Source organism: Brassica oleracea, chromosome C3, assembly GCF_000695525.1.
Source record: "Brassica oleracea var. oleracea cultivar TO1000 chromosome C3, BOL, whole genome shotgun sequence".
Classification (NCBI taxonomy): domain Eukaryota; kingdom Viridiplantae; phylum Streptophyta; class Magnoliopsida; order Brassicales; family Brassicaceae; genus Brassica; species Brassica oleracea.
Genome location: NC_027750.1, coordinates 11,200,720 through 11,224,858, shown reverse-complemented (window position 1 = coordinate 11,224,858; position 24,139 = coordinate 11,200,720). Strand labels below are relative to the sequence as shown.

The window sequence follows — 24,139 nt, the reverse complement described above, 5'->3', positions numbered from 1 at the left end:
CTTAGCAAGTTGGTTGGTGGTTGGTGAAAAGGGTCGAGTTTATTTTTTTATCTTGCGAATATGATCTATATCACATCTGCCACCAGGTCATGTTATATGTATCCGCGTTTGATTTATGCAAGTGGTTTTCTTTTGTGTTAGAGGAAGCAGAATTTTGATAGGGAAACAAATTTAATCAGTTGGATTTATAGAGAAAAGGGTTTGTGGTTGGGTGTGCCTGAAGTAACCACCTCAATTCTTTTCTGTTCATGTGCAAAACGCCTTTGCCTTCATGTTTTCTTCTGTCTCTCTTTGTAAGGCTTTTTGGTCTATCCCATATACCACACTTGGTAATTTACTCTTTATCCTCGAAACTGTCCTCCGTAACAAAGCACGAATTTGCGCTGGATACTATTTCTACCGAGCTTGGAGTAACATTGTAAGTATGGAAATTCAACCTTTTCTGTTGATATTTTGTTTCTTCTGGAGAATAACTTAGATTTTATATCTTTGCTTTTCCTCAATAATGATTGTCATTCCCCTCTTATTTTGTTGTTTTCTTCTTATTTCTCTAAAATTTGAATGATGACCCTTTAGTTTTTGTAGTATAAACCAGAGGCAGTGAGTGTGAGAGATTTTTGTTGATTGATGAGTGGTATAGACTTACAGTTAAAAAGCAACTAAAAGCTGGAAATATAATTGGGGAATGAAAGGAAGGCATCTCCAAGCGAAGGTAAACGACTAAATAAATGAATCATTTATTAATAATATTTACAAAATTATTAATCAATTAATGTTAGATAAGTTAAAACAGCACCGCATATTCTACTATACCTTTTTTAAACTGAACATAAAATGTCACGTAATCTTATGTTTAAAATGTGGAAATTCTTAAAACGCATAAACCTATCACTTAAACTATCATAGACTTGTTAATTAAAAAAAAACTATCATAGACTCGGTAGTTATATAAACATAACCGGTAATCGATACCATGTTTGATCAAGTTAAGTTTTAACTATGAAAATAATGTTTTATATGTATATAACATTGAACAAGGGAAGATGAATAAATGTATAAAGTAGACTCTATAGACGATATGTCGTAATGTTGCATAGAAAACTAACAATAATTAATAAAAGAACGAATATATATGATGGATTAATGGAACATGATGAACGCAAAGACTTAAAAATCGAAGTCGCACTTGAGAGGGAGAATGGTAGAGAAGGTTGTAGTTCCGTTTAAGGTACTTAAAGGAAGCCTTAGATCGTCGCAGTTAACCTTAGGCTTAATCCTCCGAGTCTTCAAGTCCCCAAGCTTGAACCTAACCCTAAGCCTAAACTTGATCTCTATATCGTAAACTCCAGCGATCGTCTGCTCGTTGTAAGTCCGTGACTCTCCGGCGTTAAAGATAACAAAGTTTTGGCCTTGGAACATTGGTCTGAGAACCGTAGTGTTCTTGTGTCCTTGATAGAACGGAGTTAACCTGGTGGAACTAAACCGCTTTCCATCGTAGTAGGCATGAGCTTCGATCCTGTCGTAGTAAACTCCTATCCTCTTGTTAGGGTTACGGACAGGGACCGTAAGGGATAGGTTATACCTTAAAAGGTTGTCGGGGGAAGTGTGTTCAAACCGGGAAAGGGTTGCTTGGGTCACATGAAACTTGATGGACCGAGGACGGACGATGAGCCAGAAAATAAGAACGGCTATGCCAAGTATGACAATAAGAGCTATGATGACTTTTACAAAGAAGCTGAGGAGGCAGCAGCAACAACCGCGGCTGTGCCCACGTCGGCGAAAGTAGCCTTTAGGGGCCGGGGGCGGGACTGATGGACCGTAGAAAGCACCGTTGAGAGGTTGTTCAGCCATGTTGAAGTTTGTGGAGGTTTTGAATATAGATGGAATATAATGCTAAGATGTTAATGCAAGTCCTCTTTATATACACGTTTTCGATTATGCGTTGGTCAGCTTAGATTAAGGTATTGTTACATTACGCGGTGATTTGATTGAATATTTGACCACAGAATATTATGCAATTGTAGGCTTGTGATGTTTCCCCATAACTTCCAATAAAGAGTACTTTTTGTAAGAAACGTACATATATGTTACTATTACTTTTTGTGTTTCTCGTCGTCGTACGTTGGTTCTCATGTGTACAGTATTCAACTATTCATACATGATCAAAGCGTTCTAGAACCTAGGGGCGCTTGTGTCAAATTGTATTTAATTAGATTGTTCCCTTTGCTTGCGATATTTTAAGATAAAAACATGAAATTAAATTACTTGAAATTGTGATGATTTTTGAAAATGTCTTTTAAATAACATAATTTGTAAGAAATTGACATGATTTTCATTTGAAAAAAGTTATATATATTAAACTTAATAATTATTCTCACACATATCTCAAAAACTTTATTGAATTTATCTTTTTTGTATTGGAGAACTAAAACTTTGCAGGATAATTAAATTTGATCTTTGTATTGTGCAAACTTATATCAGGATTATGCAACAAATGATATTTTTTTTTCATTCTTCCATGTGTAAAACTATAAACTATAAAGCATGTCGCAGAATTCCATCAAGATTTTGTCTGAAGGGATGGTGGACATCCCAAGAATGTCAAGAACGTTGAACAAACTCAAAGACGACATGAATTAGTCTCTGCAAATCTCTTATAGATCATATTTGTGTCATACTTTCCAGCAAGTAGAAAGAGCGCTCCAGTATGTTTGTTTGTTGGACTGAGGTCCTGCTATAGAACAACTCGAGGAGAGCCTTAAAATATTCATAGTTCAAGTTAGGAATAATGATTGATTTTTCTACTGAAATTTTACATTCATCTGTCCTATATGTAGATACACTTTCGAATTCAGAAATTGTCATGATTTCTGAAAATGATTAAAACAACACTAAAATTAATGCCGTCAGTGTCATGTGTGTTTTCCAGCAAGTAGAAAGAGCGCTCAAGTATGTTTGTTTGTTGGACTGGGGTCCTGCTATAGAACAACTCGAGGAGAGCCTTAAAATACTCATAGTTCAAGTCAGGAATAATAATTTATTTTTCTACTGAAATTTTACATTCATCTGTCCTATATGTAGATACACTTTCGAATTCAGAAATTTTCATGATTTCTGAAAATGATTAAAACAACACTAAAATTAATGCCGTCAGTGTCATGTGTGTTTTCCAGCAAATAGAAAGAGCGTTCCAGTATGTTTGTTTGTTGGACCGGGGTCCTGCTATAGAACAACTCGAGAAGAGCCTTAAAATACTCATAGTTCAAGTCATGAATAATGATTGATTTTTCTACTGAAATTTTACGTTCATCTGTCCTATATGTAGATACATTTTTGAATTCAGAAATTTTCATGATTTCTGAAAATGATTAAAACAACACTAAAATTAATGCCGTCAGTGTCATGTGTGTTTTCTAGCAAGTAGAAAGAGCGCTCCAGTATGTTTGTTTGTTGGACTGGGGTCCTGCTATAAAACAACTCGAGGAGAGCCTTAAAATACTCATAGTTCAAGTCAGGAATAATGATTGATTTTTCTACTGAAATTTTACATTCATCTGAGTCCTATATGTAGATACACTTCCGAATTCAGAAATTGTCATGGTTTCTGAAAATGATTAAAACAACACTAAAATTAATGCCGTCAGTGTCATGTGTGTTTTCCAGCAAGTAGAAAGAGCGTTCCAGTATGTTTGTTTGTTGGATTGGGGTCCTGCTACAGAACAACTCGAGGAGAGCCTTAAAATACTCATAGTTTAAGTCAGGAATAATGATTGATTTTTCTACTGAAATTTTACATTCATCTGAGTCCTATATGTAGATACGCTTTCGAATTCAGAAATTGTCATGATTTCTGAAAATGATTAAAACAACACTAAAATTAATGCCGACGGTGTCATGTGTGTTTTATAACTTGGGTCCAAATGGGCTTTCTTTTGGTGAAAAAAAGAGAATGGGCTCTTTTATGCTCACTTGGAGAGTACTCTGACATATAGAATGACAATACAGATGATTGTTACATGTATTATCTTAGTTCTAGACTTCTGAGAACATTTACAACACAAACCTATTTTTTCTTCTGAATTTTCCTCTAAATAGAACAACTCTATTATAAAATAACTTTTGCATGAATGTTATAACTTTATAATATAATTATTTAACATATATTTGAAAATAACTTTATATGTTTTAATAAAACATTTATAGTTTATATTTTGTATACGAAACGAAATGAAATAATAATATACATGAATATATAATATTTAAAGTTTTTATGTCACATTTTAAATAAATCTGTTTGTAAAAATTGATCAGAGAAGATTCTTAAAGAATAATGGTAAGTTTTTTTTAATATTTACTTTATATTAAAAAGTATCAAAAATGGGCATTGGAACATAATGCAATCTAGATATTGAAGCAAAAAGCGATACAACCATAAACCTCGAAACAAAGTCTCTCAGAGCCGACAAAGCCATGTCGTTTTTTAGGTCTGGGCGTTCGGGTATCAGTTGGTGTTCGGGTCGGGTTTTTCGGGTTTTCGGATTTTCGGGTTTACGCTCCTAAGTCCCATACTAAAATTTTATTAATACGGATTGGGTTCAGATAATAACACTTTGGGTTCGGTTCAAAATTGTATTGCGTCACAAAACCCATAAAGTAATCATATATCGTACGGATTCAGGTTATATCGGCTCGGTTCGGATATAACTGAAGTAAAAAATAAAATTTTTGAAGCAAAACATAAAGAAAAACATCTAAATTAAATAAAAATTAATCTATCACACAAAAAATTGATAAAATAACAATAAAATGTTAAATCAAACATGAAAACAAACATCATTTATAAAAAATATTATGTATTGCCTTATAGAGAGTAGACTTTTTATTTCAATGAGCAAATTATAAAATATTATTTATAACTAATTGTGTACTTAAATCATTTATTATAATTTTAATATTTATTATTATATATCATATTACCACAAATATTGAATTTAATAATGGGAATACTTATATATATTTCAAAATATTTATATTGACTATTAATTTCGGATTTTTCGGGTTACCCCTTCGGGTTCTGTTAATAACACTTCGGATTCGGATATTTTTTGTACCACCCTACAAGACCCGTTCGGTTTCGGTTCGGGTTCGATTCGGATTTCGGGTTCCGGATTTTATGCCCAGGCCTATCGTTTTTCAACGACCCGGGCCAAACTTCCTCCTTGCTTCTTAGTTGTAGTTAATCCGGATAAGGAGAAAGCTCCCACTTCTCTATCTAGTCGATTAGGCTCCATTCGTTAAAGAGAAATGGAGAAGAAGCCGAAAGATCCATATCTAAATCGCAAGACACGACGCCAAGATGCCCTCTCCTAAGTCAGAGGAATGCTGATTGAGAGTGGGGCAGCCCTGCGGGATGGTGATTAGGACTTGCAAACAAGAAGAAAAGGTGACCTCCTAACGAAGCAAGCCAAGCGATACACTTCGAAACCGGGATGAAGGACACCAAAATGTGCCACCAATCAAAGAAAGAAGAGCTTCAAGACTTGAAAAGCTGCCAAACATTCACACATTTCTCCTCTTAGAACAAGATAGAGATTCTTCAAAACAGATGGAAGAGCAGCGAAGACTTCGAACCATAAGCACAGCAGGAACTGAGAACCCTCAACCGAGAGAGCGCCGCTACCTCTGGTAAGAGCTCACCAACCAGCTAGAACCGCGAGCTAGACCAGACAAAGAAAGGAGCAGGAGTAAGAACGAGCAACTCCAAAGTGCAGAAAACTCCACGCGCCGCTAGCTAGGTCAAGAACCTACATGCACCGTCGACTGACATCTCCTGACACCGCCGGGATAGACAAGCCAAAACGCGCCCTCGTGACAAACAACCACCGAGGTGCAAGCTTGAGTAGAGAAACAAAGGAACCTCCTTATCAAGACACCCCAGCGAAGGAGGGAACTCCGACCACTCTACTCCACACTGAGGCAGACCCGAACATGCAGATCTGAAATGAGAGAGCCGGACATGGACTCACACGCTAACACCTCTGGAAGCAAACCAACCGAGAAAAACTACCTCGAACTGCTTTCTGCCATCCTAAAAGCCGACCCACCGATTCCTTGTCGTCCTAGACTCGTCACCACGCTGGAGAAAGCAACTGCCTTGAAGATCCGTCACCGGCCCTGGAGAACAAGATCAAGAAAACAAGGAAGCTACCCTAGAACTTTGACATGTTGGAGAGGAATTGAAGGAAGGGAGGAGACAAAGAAGAAAAAGAAAGGGGAGAAGAGCCCTTCCGGCGACGGTGGAGACCCCGAAGCCGAAGGAGATGACGCGAACCAGGCGAGAGCTTTTTTAGAGAGAAAAAGATGAAGAGAGAGAACCTCACCTTTTAACCTATTTACTATAGACATAACCGAATAATAGTAAGTTTGGTTAGATAATATCTAAAAAGTTAAATGATTTAAGTTAATTAAAATAATATTTACAAAGTAATAAAATTTATAAAAATTGATTAGAGAATATTTCGATTATAGAATAATGGTAATATAATAAAAATGGTAAATTTGGTTAGAGAATAATCCAAAAAAATAAATGATTTATTGTTAATTAAGTAATAATTATTAAGTTGGTGGTACAAAATGTAATTATTACGATAATTCAGTTTTAATAATATAGATAGTATAGAATAACTTTCAGTAGCGGAATTCATTTATTTTGTAAGAGTTTCATTAAATTGAGTAAAACTAAATAACATATTTACGTCGAAGCCATATTAAATTTGGTGTTGTATGCACTGAGTCAAACTGTCAATCATCTTCTTAATTTATTTCTTGATTTATGTACCACTTAATTACTCTTTATGGTTGTTCAAAAATTTACTCCCTCCAATTTTATAACGAGTGTCACTTCGACATTTTTCACACATTGATTGAAATGAATTTATATTCTTTCTATAAAAAATGAATTTATATTTTATTAATTTTCTGTTTAATCAATTGTATTTGCGATAAAGTTAAATTTATTTATTAAATTAATTTATTTTGCAATTAATATTTTGTAGAAAATAAATATAAAATATATTTGGATTATAATACAACACTTTTAATGGAACAAGGAAAAAATAGTAAAGCGACACTCTTTAAAAAAACAAACGGAGTACTAACTATGGTTACTAGAGGTTTTACCGCGCAATGCGCGGTTTATTTGTCTATAAAATTCATGTAATTTTAATGTTAAACTTAAATATTAAGATTTAACTATATCATTTATTTGTTTTGATATAATATTTGACATATTAGAATGAAATGTTTTGAATAATTATAACTTTTTTGTTTGAAATATCATTAATTTATATTTTAATATATATTTAGATTTAAAAATAATTAAAATTTCTATTAATATTTTAGTAACATGTTTAACTCATCAATAAAATATCAAACATTCTATATTTAATAAATCTTTAATATTTTATATTATTTTTATGTATCATATATATATTTTTATACATCATATGATTTAATTTTTAAACTGTTTTTGTAGAATAGGTAAATAACCTTCATTTCATATATATAAACACATACATACACATATTATATATATATATATATATATATATATCAAATCTGTAAAGTTTGATGACCAATAAAAATGATTGAATAAATCTTTAAATTTTGAAACTGTAGTTTATTTTAATATTAAAATTTATTTGTTATTGTTTATTTTTTTTATTATTAAATTAGTATTTTTATATTAAAGAATTGAAAACTTTAAGAGATTTCAATATGAACGATTTCATGTTTAGATATTACATCAAATCTGTACTTTTGATAGATTATCTGCATATTACATATGGAGATGTATTAGTCATTGGTATTGTGTAGAAAATATACAACCTTGCAATATTGTATGTATGTTAGAGTAGAAACATACTTCCATTATTATATTAGACTTTTAAGCTAATTATTAAACAGTTTAAGATGAAGTTGGAATAGTGGAAAGCAAATTAGAAATTTTCTAAAATTTATAAAACCTTCTATAATTGCATCCATTGGTGATGCTCTAATCTAAATTGATCTTTACACAAACTTATTTGGTATAACATTGTAAATAAATGAGATAAACGGGAATTTTCTTTTCAAAACTAAAGTTAGAAGACGATAACATATGATAAAATTTGTTATTATTATACTATTAAGGATATATGATAAAATCCCCTATATATTATTTGTGAAACATTACAACTTCTTTTTGTAGCCACATGTCATCACTAGGATGATTTTTAGAATTATTAGACAAATGAGTTGGTCCATCTAATTATATAATAAGCTTTTTATTAAACTAACCATAAATTCATTATTAATGTTATTTATTATTTTCTTAAATAAAGATTATGGAATTGCCTAATGTGGGTAAAGTATATATGGCAATTAATGATTTTGAATAATAAAAATCTGATAAAAAAATATATCTTCTATCACATTTGTTTAATTTAAAACTATTAAAATAATTTTTTAAAAAACACAATAACCATATTATAAAAATTTACATTTTTCTGTATATTTTATATTTTGAATTTTAAAAAAATGACTAAAACTGTTAAAAGTCTCACATTCAAATTTTGCGATCCATGGTTTAAAATTTTTGTTATGATAAAATACAATTGATTACAAAATCATATAAGTAAAAGTCTAATTTAATTAATCATTAAGATTTAAAATATATATGTATATATATCATTCTAAATTAAACTATAAACCATATTGAATAAATAAATATTTTAGTTTCAAATACACATGATAAAAAAAACATATGAATGGAAAGCATCATTTAAAAAAATAAAAAAATAAAATAGACATTAATATTTAAAATATACTATGTATGTTAATATTATTTAAATTTAATTACATATCCTATCAAAAATTTTAAAATAAAATGTTTGGATTAATAAAATTGATTTATAGGTTTGCACCAATTTAATTATATATGTAGTAGTTACTGACTTTTAATTATTCAATATATATTTATTATTTCATAATATGTAAGAACATATAATACATAAAATAATTTATATATATAATGTTTATTCCGCGCAAGGCGCGAGTCTTAATCTAGTTTGTTATTATTATACTATTAAGGATATTGGAAAGTGTTGTACCATCAGATATAAAGATCTCAGACGGAAACTCCTAATGCTGGTTTGCAAACCGGTTTGTAATAAAAACGAGCCGGTTTAAAGATTGGACGCCGGATAATTAAGCCCAATCCACAAATTCCATACCTCCATATACATTATTAGAAAACCAGACACCAACCGTAAACGCAATCGCAACCACATGAATGCGTTTGGCTTCTGTTGAACCTTCCACGACATGTTCAAGGCCGTTGATGATTTGGTTAACGTGCGTTGGAAGATAAGCCAAGGAACACACCTGATCAAGCATATAAGACATAGAAAAGCCTCTAACTTGATTCTTGGAGTTCCTCGGCCTTTTCACAAAGGAAAGCCGGGATAACATTCTCTCCAACAGATCATAAGATCTCGCAAGGTTACCCCTGAGAACAGAAGAAACTCATTCCTACGTTAATGTTTAAGAGCTTCAGTTGACCTGGCGAATAGAACGAACTCCCTGAATGTAGTCACTGTCTATACCTCAGAAAATATATTATTGTCTTAACGGTATAATTGACCCTTTAATCTGATGAAAAAACATAGCAAACATCTCAAAGTTCTTTTAGGCAAGGACCAATACACAACAATATGTATCCACTTTTTCTCATCTATCAATGCAGCTAAAAGTTCATAGAGCGATCTCACTACTTCTAAGAAAACTTTCATAAGCTTTGAATCCTCACAGAATTGCATTTCTTTGTACATGTTCAGAAGTGGTGTCAATGTTTCACCTCTCTCTGTTTGATCATCAATTCACCTTCTTTGTTGCAGGAACTGGCAAGTGTGCATTCTCTTCCGAACCATCCATCCACCTGATTCACCAATGGAATCAGTTGAACCTCCTAGACCAATACTCTAATCCCTGTTAACATCTAAGCTCATTTCCTGCGGAAAAAACACAAACAATCAATACAATTTTCTCAGAGGACGTTTGAGATAGTTTTAACTCTCTAAATCAAGAGCCTTACATCTTCATTATATTCGTCTAAATAACCATTGCTCAGTAGGCGTCTGAAGCTATCCTCCTTGGAAAGTATTGACCTTATTTTCATCTAAGAAATCCGCAATAACTTGAAATCAAGAATCTCATAACAGGATTGAAAGCAATACAATAACAGCAGGTACACATAACTTATATAGAAACTATTTTACCTTAAATAAATGGCTCCTTGGATCTTCTCAATTGTAACCTGCACACAACAATAAAGAACTATTTCTTCTTACTAATACTTTAAAACAAAAAGAGAAGAGAGATTACATTCAATGACAACACCAGATATGGAAAACTTGAGAGGAATGAAGACAATTAGTCTGCTTCTGTAAGGAAATCTGCAAAATCAATGGAAGCTTTTTCTAGAAAAGCCAAATTTCCAATAACCCTAAAACAAATTTTGGAGAAAGAAAACCTCCTTGTAGCCTTCCCGATGGATTTTGCAGATCTGAAAGCCATTTTCTGAAGTTATACGGTTTTCAATATTTTGGCGTGGGGAAGAAAATGTGAAAATGGGTATAAATAAATGAAAAGTGGAGGGATTCTCAACAGTTTCTTGGTTTCGATTGTCGCAGTAAATAAAAAGTTTTATGAGTTGGAGACCGACCAAACATAAAACCTTTGGCATTGTTTTGTGTTAAAAAATATGCCAAGCAAAAGAGGCGACGGATCAAAAGCACAGTTCTAGAATAGCCCCATAAAGACCAATACATCAGCATAATTGATCTTTGAATCGTCCACCAAACCTTTAGGAGGATAAGGTAGGTCTTAAGTGTTTAATCCATATCTATTATGATTTCTTTTTTCATCAACTGTGAGTTAGATCATATCCAAATCGTATATATATCATGGAGTTGGACACAAACATGTGTACCCATTTGTAAAAGATTTTTTTATATATACTGATTATTTTACCTAAAAGATACGACTAGAGATCCCAAGAAGTTTTAGGTAAAGACTAAAGAGCAATAATCTTTTCTGTCATAGTTAGAATTTGTGATTCGTACGACACTATAAACTTTTCTCTCAAGAGCTGACCCCAAGAAGTTTGCCCTTTACAGTGTATAAACATTGGAAGCACAAGTTACATCAATGGGGAATACAACTTTCGTTGTCATCATACATATATATTTCTGTTTTAGTTTACTTAGTACATGCTACTCACTTTCATGACATGTGTTGTTTTATGTGAGCCTTAATCTCGATCAACTGAAAAGATAGGGGAAAGAGGAGGATATGTTTATTGCAAACATTGCATTCTAATATAATGTGACGTTATTCAAATCTTTTTGTTAATTTCATACTACTGATAAAAAAAAAGAGACATGTAGGATACCACACGTAGTAATGTGAAAGTTGGAATCTTATAATTGAATAAGAAAATAAATTTATAAAAAGCTTACAACTTGCTCTTCAAAAAAGTAATTGCAAACTTGCAAAGGCCCCATATCCTTACTATTCCCCATTCATGTTTTCATTTTCGAGTTTTCTTACTTTAAGTCTATTTTAATTATTCTCTTTACGAAAGAACATTTTTACGTATTTCTTTTCATACATAACTTTGGAACTACTCATATATTAGCATTTGTCGGGTTATGACATGATGGCAATATCACGCCTAGCAAGACTCTTTACTCTTCAAAAATTCGGTAAAACCCCATATTCCTCCTCATGGGATTGAACCCTTAACTTCCTAAATGGATTCTTCTTTATCGTAGTTATATTTATTTTATTTGAAAATGTGGTAGAGCTGATCCAAAGTCTAAGGAGAATAATAATCTTGCACCCACGATCACATATATAGTAGTTATTTAGAAAAGTTGGTTTATGTTATATATTTTGTTAAAAGAAGATTTATTTTATTTTTTAAGAAGATTTTTTTAGGAGATACAAGCTGTGAAACTTGGCACCGCGTTAAGTAATATCTATACTATTAAAGGAGAAGGAGTCCTAAAAAATCTACTTAAACAAGGTTGTTGGACCTATTCATTAAATATAAATATGTTTTACTTTATAATGCTTTAGTTGATCAAAATATATAGTCAATTAAATTAGATTTCCTTTTTCAAATTCATATATTTTGAACGTACAAAATATATGGTGGGCCCTTACCTAAATTATATCGGCAATAGCTTTTAAATGCTATAGCTAAATTATAAATAAGTTTGAATCAATCCTAATTCATCACCCACGTATAAATCACAACGACCATTGAACCAATCCTAATTCATCACGGCTAAATTTATTTATATGAAGTGGATTATCACTACTGTTATAATTAGAACTTAAACGACCTTGACACATATAAGACTCAATCCATAATCACAAACAAATTATTTTATTCAGAATATACAATTAAAAGTATATTAGAATTTTAACTAATTTAAAAATATATATATATAATTAAATTATTTTAGGTTTTTACCAAGTCAACCAATACCGAATCGCGGTTAATGGCGGTTTTCAAAATTTGTATGCTTTAAATTAATTAGTTTTCATTAAATTCACGTTTATCGGTTTGACCGCGTTCCAGACTTGGTACAAAAACATTAATCTTATCTAATTTAAAATAGATGTGCTAAGTGCTGGTTAAAAATGAAATGTAATATATAAACTAAAATTACATTAAGAAAATTACAAACATAATTACATAAATAATTAAAATAAGATAATAGAACCCAATATATATTCATGAGTTAGAAAAAAGACACGATATTTGCTGCATAAAAAAAGTTCTTATCTATTTGTTGTCAGCAGATTAAAAATATTTCTGTGGACTTTGAGCCCTTAACTTAACAAAGCGAATTTAACTGTTAAAACCCATTTAAGTTAAAAAAAATATTACAAACCCAATTAACTTCGGACCCATTTTCAATTCTTTTTTTAAAAACGCCTAAATTATGAAGATCACTTTATACATAAATACATATAAATAGAACACTATTTAAATACTATAGATTTCTAATAATAACATTTGTCTCAAACTGATTTTTTTTTAGGATTTATAATATAGTTACTATTAATAAAATTAAAAAGAAAAAAATTAATAATTGGTTCACTATTTTGGTACATTGATAGTTAATATACTTACAAATAAACTTAATAACATTTGTTATTTAATAATAAACATGTTGGTATTAATCTTCAAAATTGACGTACAAAAAAATATTTCTTATGCAAGTCAAATATATATTGATATATCAAAAATTCTAAAGCAAAAATCAAAATTATTTTCTTCTCAGTGGGTTAATAACGGTCTTTTTGATTTTAAGATATTTTTACCATATTCGTTTTATTATATCCTACCCTCACTATATATGAGTAACTAGATCTCTTGGTTCGACCACAAGTCTTACTCGGATATGAAACTCAATGAAAACATTGTACCGGACTGAAATAATACTAATAGAATAGATTTTAAATATTATCGATATCTAATAATAGACATAAATTTATTTAATATTTGGCTTTACGGTCAACAAAAAATACCCGCGCTTCTTAAGTGCGGGTCAAAATCTAGTCACTGCTTTAATATATAGTCCCACTATCAGTGGCGGACCCAAGAATTTTTTTAACATGTGTCAATATATAATTAAAAATAAATATTCAAAAAGATAAAAAAAAATCTTATAAAAGCACTCTGCAATCTTTCATATCATGAAATAGTTTCATCACAGTCACATTCGTAATTTTTTCAAATATATCTTTTTCGATAAAACAAATTAAACAATCATTCAAAAACTGATCTACAATCCGATTTCGTCGATTTGTCTTCACGATTTTCATAGATGAAAAATTTCTCTCAACAGTTGCACTGGCAACCGACAAAATCAAGTAGATCACTAAAATAAATTAATTGGATAACTAGATCACTAAAAGCAAATTAGTTTTTTTTTTAAGATCAAAAGGGGCTTGCCTGTTTTGATGGCCATTGTTAGTCTGGTTTGCTTGATATTTTCTTAAAGAAGATGACAAACGTTTTCGATAACAAGAATAAAACTGTAAAAGGTACAATTTTCTAACCTAAATTTATTTGGGCTTTAAAGTTTAAAGTATTTATTAGTTACATATAATTGTAATATATGTGGATTAGTTACTGGGCTTGTAGTAGAATTTTCTGTAATTAATACTAAGAGAGTTAGTGGGCTAGAGATTAAAGGTGTGTCAAAACTATATTAAACATAGTTCAATCGTTCAATATTACATAATGTGCATATATATTAATTTTTTTAAAAAATAAAAGGTGTGTCACCTGACACCCCATTGACTAACATAGGTCCGCCTCTGCCCACTATAAATTGTCCAAATTATACATATATATATATTATAATCCGCTATCACTGTATACGCGTGAAATACAGCGTGACTATACATTATCTATTTTACGAAATACTCCATCAATTTCTATATAAGTGTCACTTTGATGCTTTTTACATAAAGTAAAAAAATGGCGGAAATATTTATAAGTAGTTATTAATTATATCTCTATGACCAATAGTATCTGAGATAAATAATATTATTTATAAAATTAATACAGTTTCAATAAATTTTCAAAATAAATATAATTTGCATTAAAATTGTAAAGTGACATTTTTGTAATAAGAAAAAAGATTAAAATGACACTTATTGAGGAGGAATGTTTTATGTATTTTGTATAGAAATATCAGATAAGTTTGTATTTTGCTCATTAGATACTCTTTAGTGAGTTCTATCCTTCTAATGATATGATAAAGTTCATTTTCATGTTTCATATCTTTATGAATTTAAGTATTATTTTAAGTGATGTGCTTGATAAAATGAAACACAACAAAAGATTGACATGAGAGGTATGTATAACAATGATTCTGATAGTGAAGTAATGAATATTTCATATTTTATATATGCACGCACATGCAGTTATAACACATACACATACCCAGAAAAACAGAAGATAACATATATTTTGTATGTATCTATCTTCAGAATCTTTTGATCATGTCATCGTATACAAACAATATATCAATATAGTTCAAAATTGCATCTTTTCTCTGCTAACATATATAGGGTTAATTTGATGAATAACTATATTGGGGAAAATATTAGATTTGTAGTAAGAGAGTAGAGAGAGATATGAATAAAAAGGAGGAGAAAAAGAGTGATATGGTTAGTTGGTGAAATATAGTTTTTTTTTGGGTTATTGGATCAAATTTCCCGTATATATATCATATAAATTTTCATCACAGTGCACCTCAATTTTTTTTTTTTTGTGCACCTCAAGTTCTCAACTAAAGACAAATGATTCTATCAATAATACATTTATTTGAAAAATCATTCCACAGTGCATAAAATTATTTAAAAGACATCTTAACAGTGCATATCATAAAAAAATTCATAACAGTGCATACATATCATTCTAGAAAAACATTTATTTGAAAAATCATTCCACGTCAAAAAAATTATAAAATAAGTGGAATGCTAATTCCATTAAATAAATTCTATAGATTATTATTTCTATTATTTCATTTATTCATTTTATAAGTCACTAGTTACAGCCTATAAATGTTGTCTAATAATGCATGCATATAGATAAAGACTAAGTTGTATAGTAATAAGGAAATATATAAGATTTTGTTGGCATGTGGAGATAAAAAGATTCAAAGATTTTTCTTAATGTTTTGGTTGAAGTATATATGCTGCTTATGGTAGACCTCATTTTTCCTAAGAATTTTTGTGTGGTCATGACTCTGATGAGACCAGAAGCGTTCTTGCTAAAGACTTGAATCCATGATAAAGTGATACGCTATAGTATACAACCCTTTTCCCTAATTTCTCAAGAGTTAAACATGCCTTTCATTTAATGAGGACGGACAACTCAATCCGCATTATATATAAGTTTATAATCATTCAGATTTTACAACATGTATGCAAACTTTAAGAAAACAAAACCTTTTTAACCGAAAAAAAACATTGAGACAATTGATATAATATACCCGGTGAAGATCCAAATTGACAGAATATCCATAGCTATGAATAACCCAAAAAGTAATAACTTTTTGACACTGCACAGACGGAAATGCCCTAAAACATGTAAATCTAGATTTAGCGGGTAAACATTATGTTAACTGAACACTAAGAGATATTTATCAATTTTTCACACAATTTCTGAATTTCTCAATCACCGCCAATTTAATTTTTTCATCTAATCCTCCGACGAACTCTTCTCAGTTCTTAATATCACATTTATCGATTTGTTAATATCATAAATAAATTACTTAATTGTTATCTGTTAAGGATCATATCAGTTGGATAAATTATCATTCTTTAAGAAATATATAACAATTGGACGACCAGTGACCACTAAGAAAATATTTATCAATATTAAAACAATCAATTTCTTAATAATGAATATTTATTATTTGATATCAAATAATGTATCAGCTAAATATTTACATATCAGGTAACAATCTACGTACCAACTAAGATATCAGCTAATAATTCCCGTATAATCTAACAATCTATGTATCAAACAAAATGTATCGACTAACAAATCATATATCGGTTAATGAAACTAGTAACAGCTAATCAGTTATCTATCAAATAGCCCCAAAAAACTAACACTTCATATATCGATTAAGAATCCATTAAAAAATAAATAAGAGCAGGTAAGTAATGAAATACCTACTAACATATATGTTATCTAAAGAAAAGAATGTAGATTTCAAGCTTTCTTCTTCCCGAGATCTTCTGATCCTTTTCTCCATGAATCCGCAACAGAGATAACAGATTCTTCGATGAGATGACGAACTCGTCAAGGTCAGCAAGTCACTCAACTACCTCAGGAAAATGCCACGACACAGAATTATTATTGGGATTGGAAGCTTATAAAAGTTGATTGTAATTCGAAATTGGAAACCGTGAAATTGGTGGTGAGATAATAAGATTAGCATTATGGGTGTCAATAGAATCAGAGTAAAAAAATAGAGATTTGTGATTTAATTTAAGCTTAGATAAAGAAGAGATACGAGAGATAAAAAGATTAGAACATAGAGAAGAGAGAAGAGACAAGAGGGAGATCTAGAGACACAAGGGTATTATGGTCATGAAAAATATTTAAAAAAAATAAGGGTATATGGCAAATTACGTGAGCCTTTGGGTGTATCCACATCAATTTCTCAAAAACATTTAACTAATTGACTTTTGTATAGCATTGCTATTCTTTTTTTTGCATAACGGATTTTGGATCAAATTCTGTCATGACACACATGGATTTCAAAAAATTTCTCGTGACCCTTTTTTAATTTGTTTTTAGTTTACATTAAAATTTAAATACAAAACAAGGGGAAATAGATAAAAGCCCAAACGATTTTGATTTATTTACAATCTCTGCCCTTACTATCCCCACCCATAAACTCGACCCATGTAAAACTCGGATCCTATTCTCCTAAATCCCTAAATCATAACACAACTTCCCCACTTTCTTCATTTTACGATCTCTGAACATTTCGATCTTCAGTCTTCCATTCCACCAGCGAGAATGACATCTAAACTAAGATTCACCAAGAAAAGGAAAGAATCCCCACCAAAGAAGAAAAAGAAATCCTCACCGACAAAGAAGAAGGAGATGACTTTGCCGACAGAAAAGAAGAAGCGGGATAGATCGTCTCCAGCAGAGGAACATGAACCAGACGAAGGCGGGTCGTCGTCTCAACCCACGAAGCGGCCACGTCTTACTTCAAACCGTAACCCTAAAAATCTTCAACCTAATCCGGCTGCTGCCTCCGCTTCTCCTACTCTGGCCGCTTCTCCTACTCAACCCGACAATGAGGAGACACCCTTAGGACCACCAGCCACATCAGAAGATCATCCACCAACGAAGAGACAAATTCCGCCACACCAACAAGATCCTCCTGATGCATCTCTTTCCCGGTCTTCCACTAAGGGCAGGACACCTTCTTCAGAACAAGGAGACAATGAGGAAATGGGATCGCATGGTGAGCCTCCCAGATCACGAGAACCTAATGCTACAGAAGAGAAAATGGTAAGAAATCATTTTGAAATCAGTTTTTGTAATATGTTAGAACGTAGATATATTGTATATAGATGCACTAGTAAACCTAGTAGTACTTAAAGATAAGTGTGACTTGTACAAATGAAGAAATTTAAATTGTTTTACTAATACAACTATGAAATGAAATGTAAAATTGTATAACTGGTACAACTTCTTAAGAATTTAACTAGAATATGACAATTTTACTCGTTTTACTAATACAACTGTAATATGTAAAACAAGTATCACTCGTACATCTTGTAATTATCTAACTAGTGAAACTTGTACAACTGTTATTTGTATAACTAGTATTACTCGTACAACTAGAACCTATCTAATAAGTAATATTTGTACAACTATTATATGTATAACTTGTAGAACATATGTAACTAGTATAACTCGTACAACTGTCCTACGTATTACTTGTATAACCCGTACAACTAGAATATATGTAGCAACAAGTAAAACAAATCTAAGTAGTATAACTTGTACTACTGTTTTTTGTATTACTTGTATAACTCGTAACACTTAAACAAATTTAAGTATACAACTTGTAATACTCGTACAACTACAACTGTAGCAGAACTTGTGTATTACTAGTATAACTTGTATATGTATAACTTGTGTTACTCGTACAACTAGCACTTGTGTAACCAATATAACTTGTATTACCAGCACAACTCCTTAGTTTTAAGTTGTATTAATGTTATTTTTTTGTGTAGGTAAAGGAGATGGCCGGAGGAGCAATCAAACCACACAGGTTTTACTTCAAACCAGCCGAATATGGGAAATCCTGTAAGCTCTCCTCAAGGTGTCATCAAACGCAGTTCATCAAGTTGATTGACGATTTTCATGCAATCGAGAAGAAGTGGTTTTACGCGCACCCACAGTTCAAGCATATTTTTCATATGGAGTGCTCCTCAAGGAGAAAGGTGATGGGATTGTGGATGTTACTGGTTCGCACCATAAAAGTCGACAAGAAGAGACAAGCTTGGTTTGTGATAAATGAGGTTCCCATTCGTTACTCCATCAGAGAACATGGTCTCATATCAGGACTATACTGCCACACATATCCAAAAAACTATGAGAGCATTGGGAGTTTGAAGTTTGCTAAGAAGTACTTTCAGCAACCACCAAAGAAGAAGGGTGACGATCCTCCTGAACTAAAAGTGACAGCGGCTGATGTCCTAAAGAAGCTAAAGAAGATGAAATATGATGGTAGTCATGAACGGTTGAGGATGGCTGGGCTTTATTTCTTGGCCACAGTCATTTTTCAAAGATCAAGGTATGGGACCCCTATAGACCATTTTCTTCTCCGAATGGTTAATGATCTTCGGGTGTGCCACACGTTTCCATGGGGGCGTTTCACCTTTAACGACTCCTTGAAGGAGATAAAGCATATGGTGAAGCATTTTCGAGGAAAGATCCCAACTGTAAAGGCTTCTTGGACATTTCCTGGGTTTATCAACCCACTGGAGGTGATAATTGTCAAATGAATGACATATAACATGTATAATTTGTTACTAATATGTTAGTTTAAAATGGTGTACATATATTGGCATTTGAAAGTATCCAAGTGCTGAAGAAAAATTTTAGAGAAGATGTTGAAGAATTTGATGATAGCTGTCCAAGAATGTGCAAGTCGAGATTCCTAGCGAATGGGTCGTCAGGATATGAGTTGAGCGAGATATATGAGAAGCTTGGAGAAATAAAGGTGATACACTTGAAGTGTATTTCTGTGTCATTTTTTCAAGTCTTCATATTTTTACCTTAATGTGTGATATTTGGTTAACTTTTCAGGAAATTTTTAATATTTTGAAACCAACTGGAAGCGAGTCAGATCTATCAGTTGAGATCTTTGATGATGGGTTATGGGATGATGTTGAGCTGGGAGATGATGGGGATAGGGATGACCCAATTGTTGACGGTTGGAACAAGATTATTATCCATGACCAAGTAAAAATTCTTTAGGAGGATATGTACAAGATGGATGTCAAAACTCGAAAGATAGAACACGAGTCTGAGAGGATTTGTGAAGAACTTGAGGGTCCGAGGGTGTGTAAGGAAACTGAGGCAGGATGTGAGAGTTTGGAAACAAGAGTTGCTCAGTTGGAAGCAAGCATGAAGGTGAGAGATGACATAATTGGTCAGTTGGAAGAAAGAATAAAGAATATGGAAGATGACCGCAATCCGAGGGAAAGATTTGGGAACATGGAGGACTTGTTTGATCATGATCGTTTTGACACTGGTGGAGGCCAAGAAAATGGTATAAAATATGATCTTATTTATTAGGGTCTGTTTTTAAGACAAATGATTAACCCTTATATATTTTTCTTTTAGATGATACTGATAAAGATGCCACAAAGGAGGGTGAGACTGAAACCGAGCAAATGGCAGAAGATGATGCTGATAAGGAGGCCACAAAGGATGGAGAGAATGAGCCTGAGAAAGAAAGCCTTGTTGATGCTGATAAGGAGGCCACAAAGGAGGGTGATAATGAACCCGAGGAGATGGCAAAAGATGATGCTGATAAGGAGGCCACAGAGGATGGAGAAAATGAGCATGAGAAAGATATCCATGTTGATGCTGATAAGGAGGCCACAAAGGAGGGCGAGAATGAACCCGAGCAGATGGCAGAAGATGATATTGATAAGGAGGCCACAAAGGAGGTTGAGAATGAGCCCGAGCACGCACTGCAAGGTAATGTATTTTATCTTAATTTTTATTGTAACTTTGCTGTGATTTGATTTTAATTTATTTTGTAGAGGATCTTGAAGTGATGGCGGCGGCTGCAGAGAAGTTTGAGAAAGAAGTTTCGGAGAAGGAAGCTGCAGAGAAAGAAGTTGTGGAGAAGAAAGCTTCGGAGAAAGAATCTACGGATGAAATGGATGGAGACGCTAGAGAAGATTCACCGAAGAAGACGAAGAGGGTGCCAAAGCCTTCTCGTATGAAGCAGTCTCCATATGTTGAGAAGTAATCTATGTGTTTCTTGTATTTGGAACTTAAAACTGTACGCTGCTTTTGGATGTTGGTGTTGCTTTTGTCAAACATAAGACTTGTGTTGTTGTTGTGAAACTTAAGGCTTGGTGTTGCTTTTGTGAAACATAGAACTTGTGTGTTTCCGATTTAGTAGTGAACTTGTGTTTGTCATGTTGTTGTTGAACTTGTTTGAACTTGACAGGTTATTGGTATAATTAATACTACCAAGTAAACTATGGCAAAATTACTCTGACGGATACAACTAGTACAACTAAATAACAGAAGGTACAACTATTGTTCTTAAAATGTGTTACACATTTAAAACGTGATAATCAGCTAAAACATGATAAAGTTATTAACAAGTAGTTGTACCAGTATTTTAGTTGTACAATCTAATACATAGTTGTACCAAGTATTGAGTTGTATAAGTTTGTTCATAGTTGTATTTTGGTAGAGAATTTGAATTGTGTAGTCGTACCACATTAAAAATATATATACTTCGGTTGCACAGCCTTTTAATTCTTAAATGCATTGAACCACTTACAAAGTAATCATTAATTTTGTTAAAATATATTCTGTGTACGTTTTCCAAAAATATAGTGAACAAACTAGTAAACAAACCTTTAAAGTATAAGGTGGATCATGCAAACTTATGTGATTGTGTAATAATTGAAAATTTTGTTGGTAAAACTTCAAAAAATTAGGATGGACCACTCTTAGGACATTCCAACTTATATATTCTATTGTTATTTATTTATTGAAAGCCAAATGGAGTTTTAAAATGTCATATTTTAAGAAGTTGTACCAGTATTTCCTTCTTCGTGTATATAACGTAGTTGTACTAGTTGCACTAGTACTACATCATGTAGTTATACTAGTTGTACCAGTACGACAACACAGAAACATGATTGTTATGTTATATGAAGTTGTACCAGTTGTACCTGTCGTACCTAACATAAACAACACATTGCATAAGTTCCACAACACTTAAATAAGTTCCACAACACATAAATAAGTTCCATAACACATAAGTAAGACTCACAACACATAAGAAAGTTCCATAACACATAAGTTAGAGTCATTCATCATTTCCTTCGTTGTCACCTCCCTCGTCACCACTTCTTTCGCTGCCACTTTCCTCGTTGTCACTTCCCTCTTTGCTGCTTTCTTCGTAATCGATGTCATCGTTGTCGTTGTCATTGTCATCTTTGTCACTGCTGTCACCAAGCCACTCCGAGAATGGTGCATACTTTTTCTTTCTCTTCCTCTGATATTTTCCTGCAGATGGGAATCTAGTAGTTTGTAATCTTCCTTTTTTTTCTCCACATACGGCGGGAACACAACCTGAGATTGTATTTCCTCAGGAACTTGCCATGATGAATGATGAGGCACTGGATATATTGTCCTACAATATGCCAATGTCCACTGCTCCATCCAATAATACTTAGAACAATAATTTTCAACCAACTGCTCTAGTGTATCATCTGTTGTAGTTCTGCAATACTTCCTGATCGCAGCAAGCGCATGCACACAAGGATACCGGTCAATTTCAAAATGCCGACAGTGACATGTTTTGTTGATCAAATCAACCAAATAACCTTTCTCGTCTGTACCAGTGACATTGTACTGACGTTCAAATGTGTTTAGCACCTCCACGTGAAGTGTTCTTGCAATCAGACAGTTCTCATGCAATTCAACATGCACACGTTGGACAAGTAGCTGCCTCTAAGGAACCCCTATAGAAATTTTTCGGTATCTGTTAAACCATTCAATAATCTTCCCCACGATCTCATCAATCATTGGCAGCAGTGCATAATTCCTTTGTTCCTTGAAAACACCATTCATAGATTCAGCAATGTTGGTTGTATCTATATTGTACCTTGCTCCTGGAAATTGACATCTTGCCCATTTGCTCTCATGCACACTCTCATCCAGATACTCAGCGGCCTGAGGATACGTTCTTCTGAAATCAATATATTTTCTTCTAAACTCTTTTTCTGTGTAAATACCAGCAATTTTTTTGAACTCATGTGCAACCACATCTTTCCTAACATGGCTGCATGCTCCTTTCACATTATTAGACAAGTGATATATGCAATATCCATGGATCGCCAATGGGTAGACCTCGTGTACTGTCTTGATGATGCTTTGATTTCTATCAGTGCATAATACAAGCTGAGGATCATCTGGTATCAATGTTTTCAATGTAGTCAAAAACCAACTCCAACTTGCATTTTTTTCACCATCTACTACAGCAAAAGTGAGGGGATAATGATGATGATCTAGATCTTGAGCAGTGGTAATAAGAAGCACTCCTTCATACACACCCTTCAGATGAGTTCCATCCATAATTATCACTTTCCGCATGGAATTAAATCCTTCAATGCAAGCTCCGAGCGCGAAGAACACATACTTAAACTGGTTCTTCTCATCCACTACTAAGCGGGAGACAGTACGAGGATTCAACCTTTCCAACATGTACAAGTAAGACGGCAGTCTAGCAAAGCTCTTTGTTGGGTTCCCACGCAGATCGTTGATAGCTTTGTATTTTCCTCTCCAAGCCGTAGCATACGAAACCCTAACACCCAGTTTGTTCTCAACCAAATCTATGAGATCCTTTGGTGCTTGAGTCTTGTATTTTCCTGGATAATCAGCTTGCAGCACAGATGCGACCAAGCTTGGTGTGCCTCTTTTCCCCTTCTTGGTTGCTCTTTCCTCTATCCTAACGCAAGTATGCATCTTCCGATACGTCCTTATAGTGAAAAATCCGAGTTTTTCAGCTTTGCAACTCGTAAATACCATTTGCAACCAACCCCACGACACTTTAATACGTAAAGTCGAGGCATCGACTTCACTATATCAGCCTCAAAACAATTCTTATGCACAGCTTTGTCCACTAAATCTCTCACTTCATGCTTAGTTTCAAACTCTTGGTCCAAAGCCATGTCAATACCGTCATCCCACTCGAAATGTACAACT

The 24,139-nt window shown here is 32.8% G+C and overlaps 2 protein-coding genes and 1 long non-coding RNA gene across 5 annotated transcripts; all 3 read right to left on the bottom strand.

The window, feature by feature from the left end:
- Positions 1–1,039: 1,039 nt before the first annotated feature.
- LOC106333338 (protein YLS9-like) lies at positions 1,040–1,870 on the bottom strand. The gene has a single exon (XM_013771795.1). The coding sequence runs from the start codon at positions 1,849–1,851 to the stop codon at positions 1,168–1,170; it is 684 nt and encodes a 227-aa protein (XP_013627249.1). The 5' UTR covers positions 1,852–1,870; the 3' UTR covers positions 1,040–1,167.
- A 7,789-nt stretch (positions 1,871–9,659) lies between these two features.
- On the bottom strand, positions 9,660–10,927 carry LOC106332864. Of its 3 annotated transcripts, none has more exons than XR_001268210.1 (4): positions 10,571–10,927; positions 10,317–10,493; positions 10,133–10,216; positions 9,660–10,049 (listed from the first exon to the last, which is right to left on the bottom strand). It is a non-coding gene; the product is annotated as an uncharacterized LOC106332864 (long non-coding RNA). The 3 variants fall into 3 exon arrangements; XR_001268209.1 differs by having other exon boundaries at positions 10,317–10,354; positions 10,423–10,923; XR_001268208.1 differs by having other exon boundaries at positions 10,317–10,918.
- An 11,311-nt stretch (positions 10,928–22,238) lies between these two features.
- Positions 22,239–23,899, bottom strand: LOC106329873. Its single transcript, XM_013768483.1, has 3 exons — positions 23,040–23,899; positions 22,491–22,826; positions 22,239–22,377 (listed from the first exon to the last, which is right to left on the bottom strand). The coding sequence occupies exons 1-3, from the start codon at positions 23,897–23,899 to the stop codon at positions 22,239–22,241; spliced, it is 1,335 nt and encodes a 444-aa protein (XP_013623937.1).
- Between the last annotated feature and the right edge of the window lie 240 nt (positions 23,900–24,139).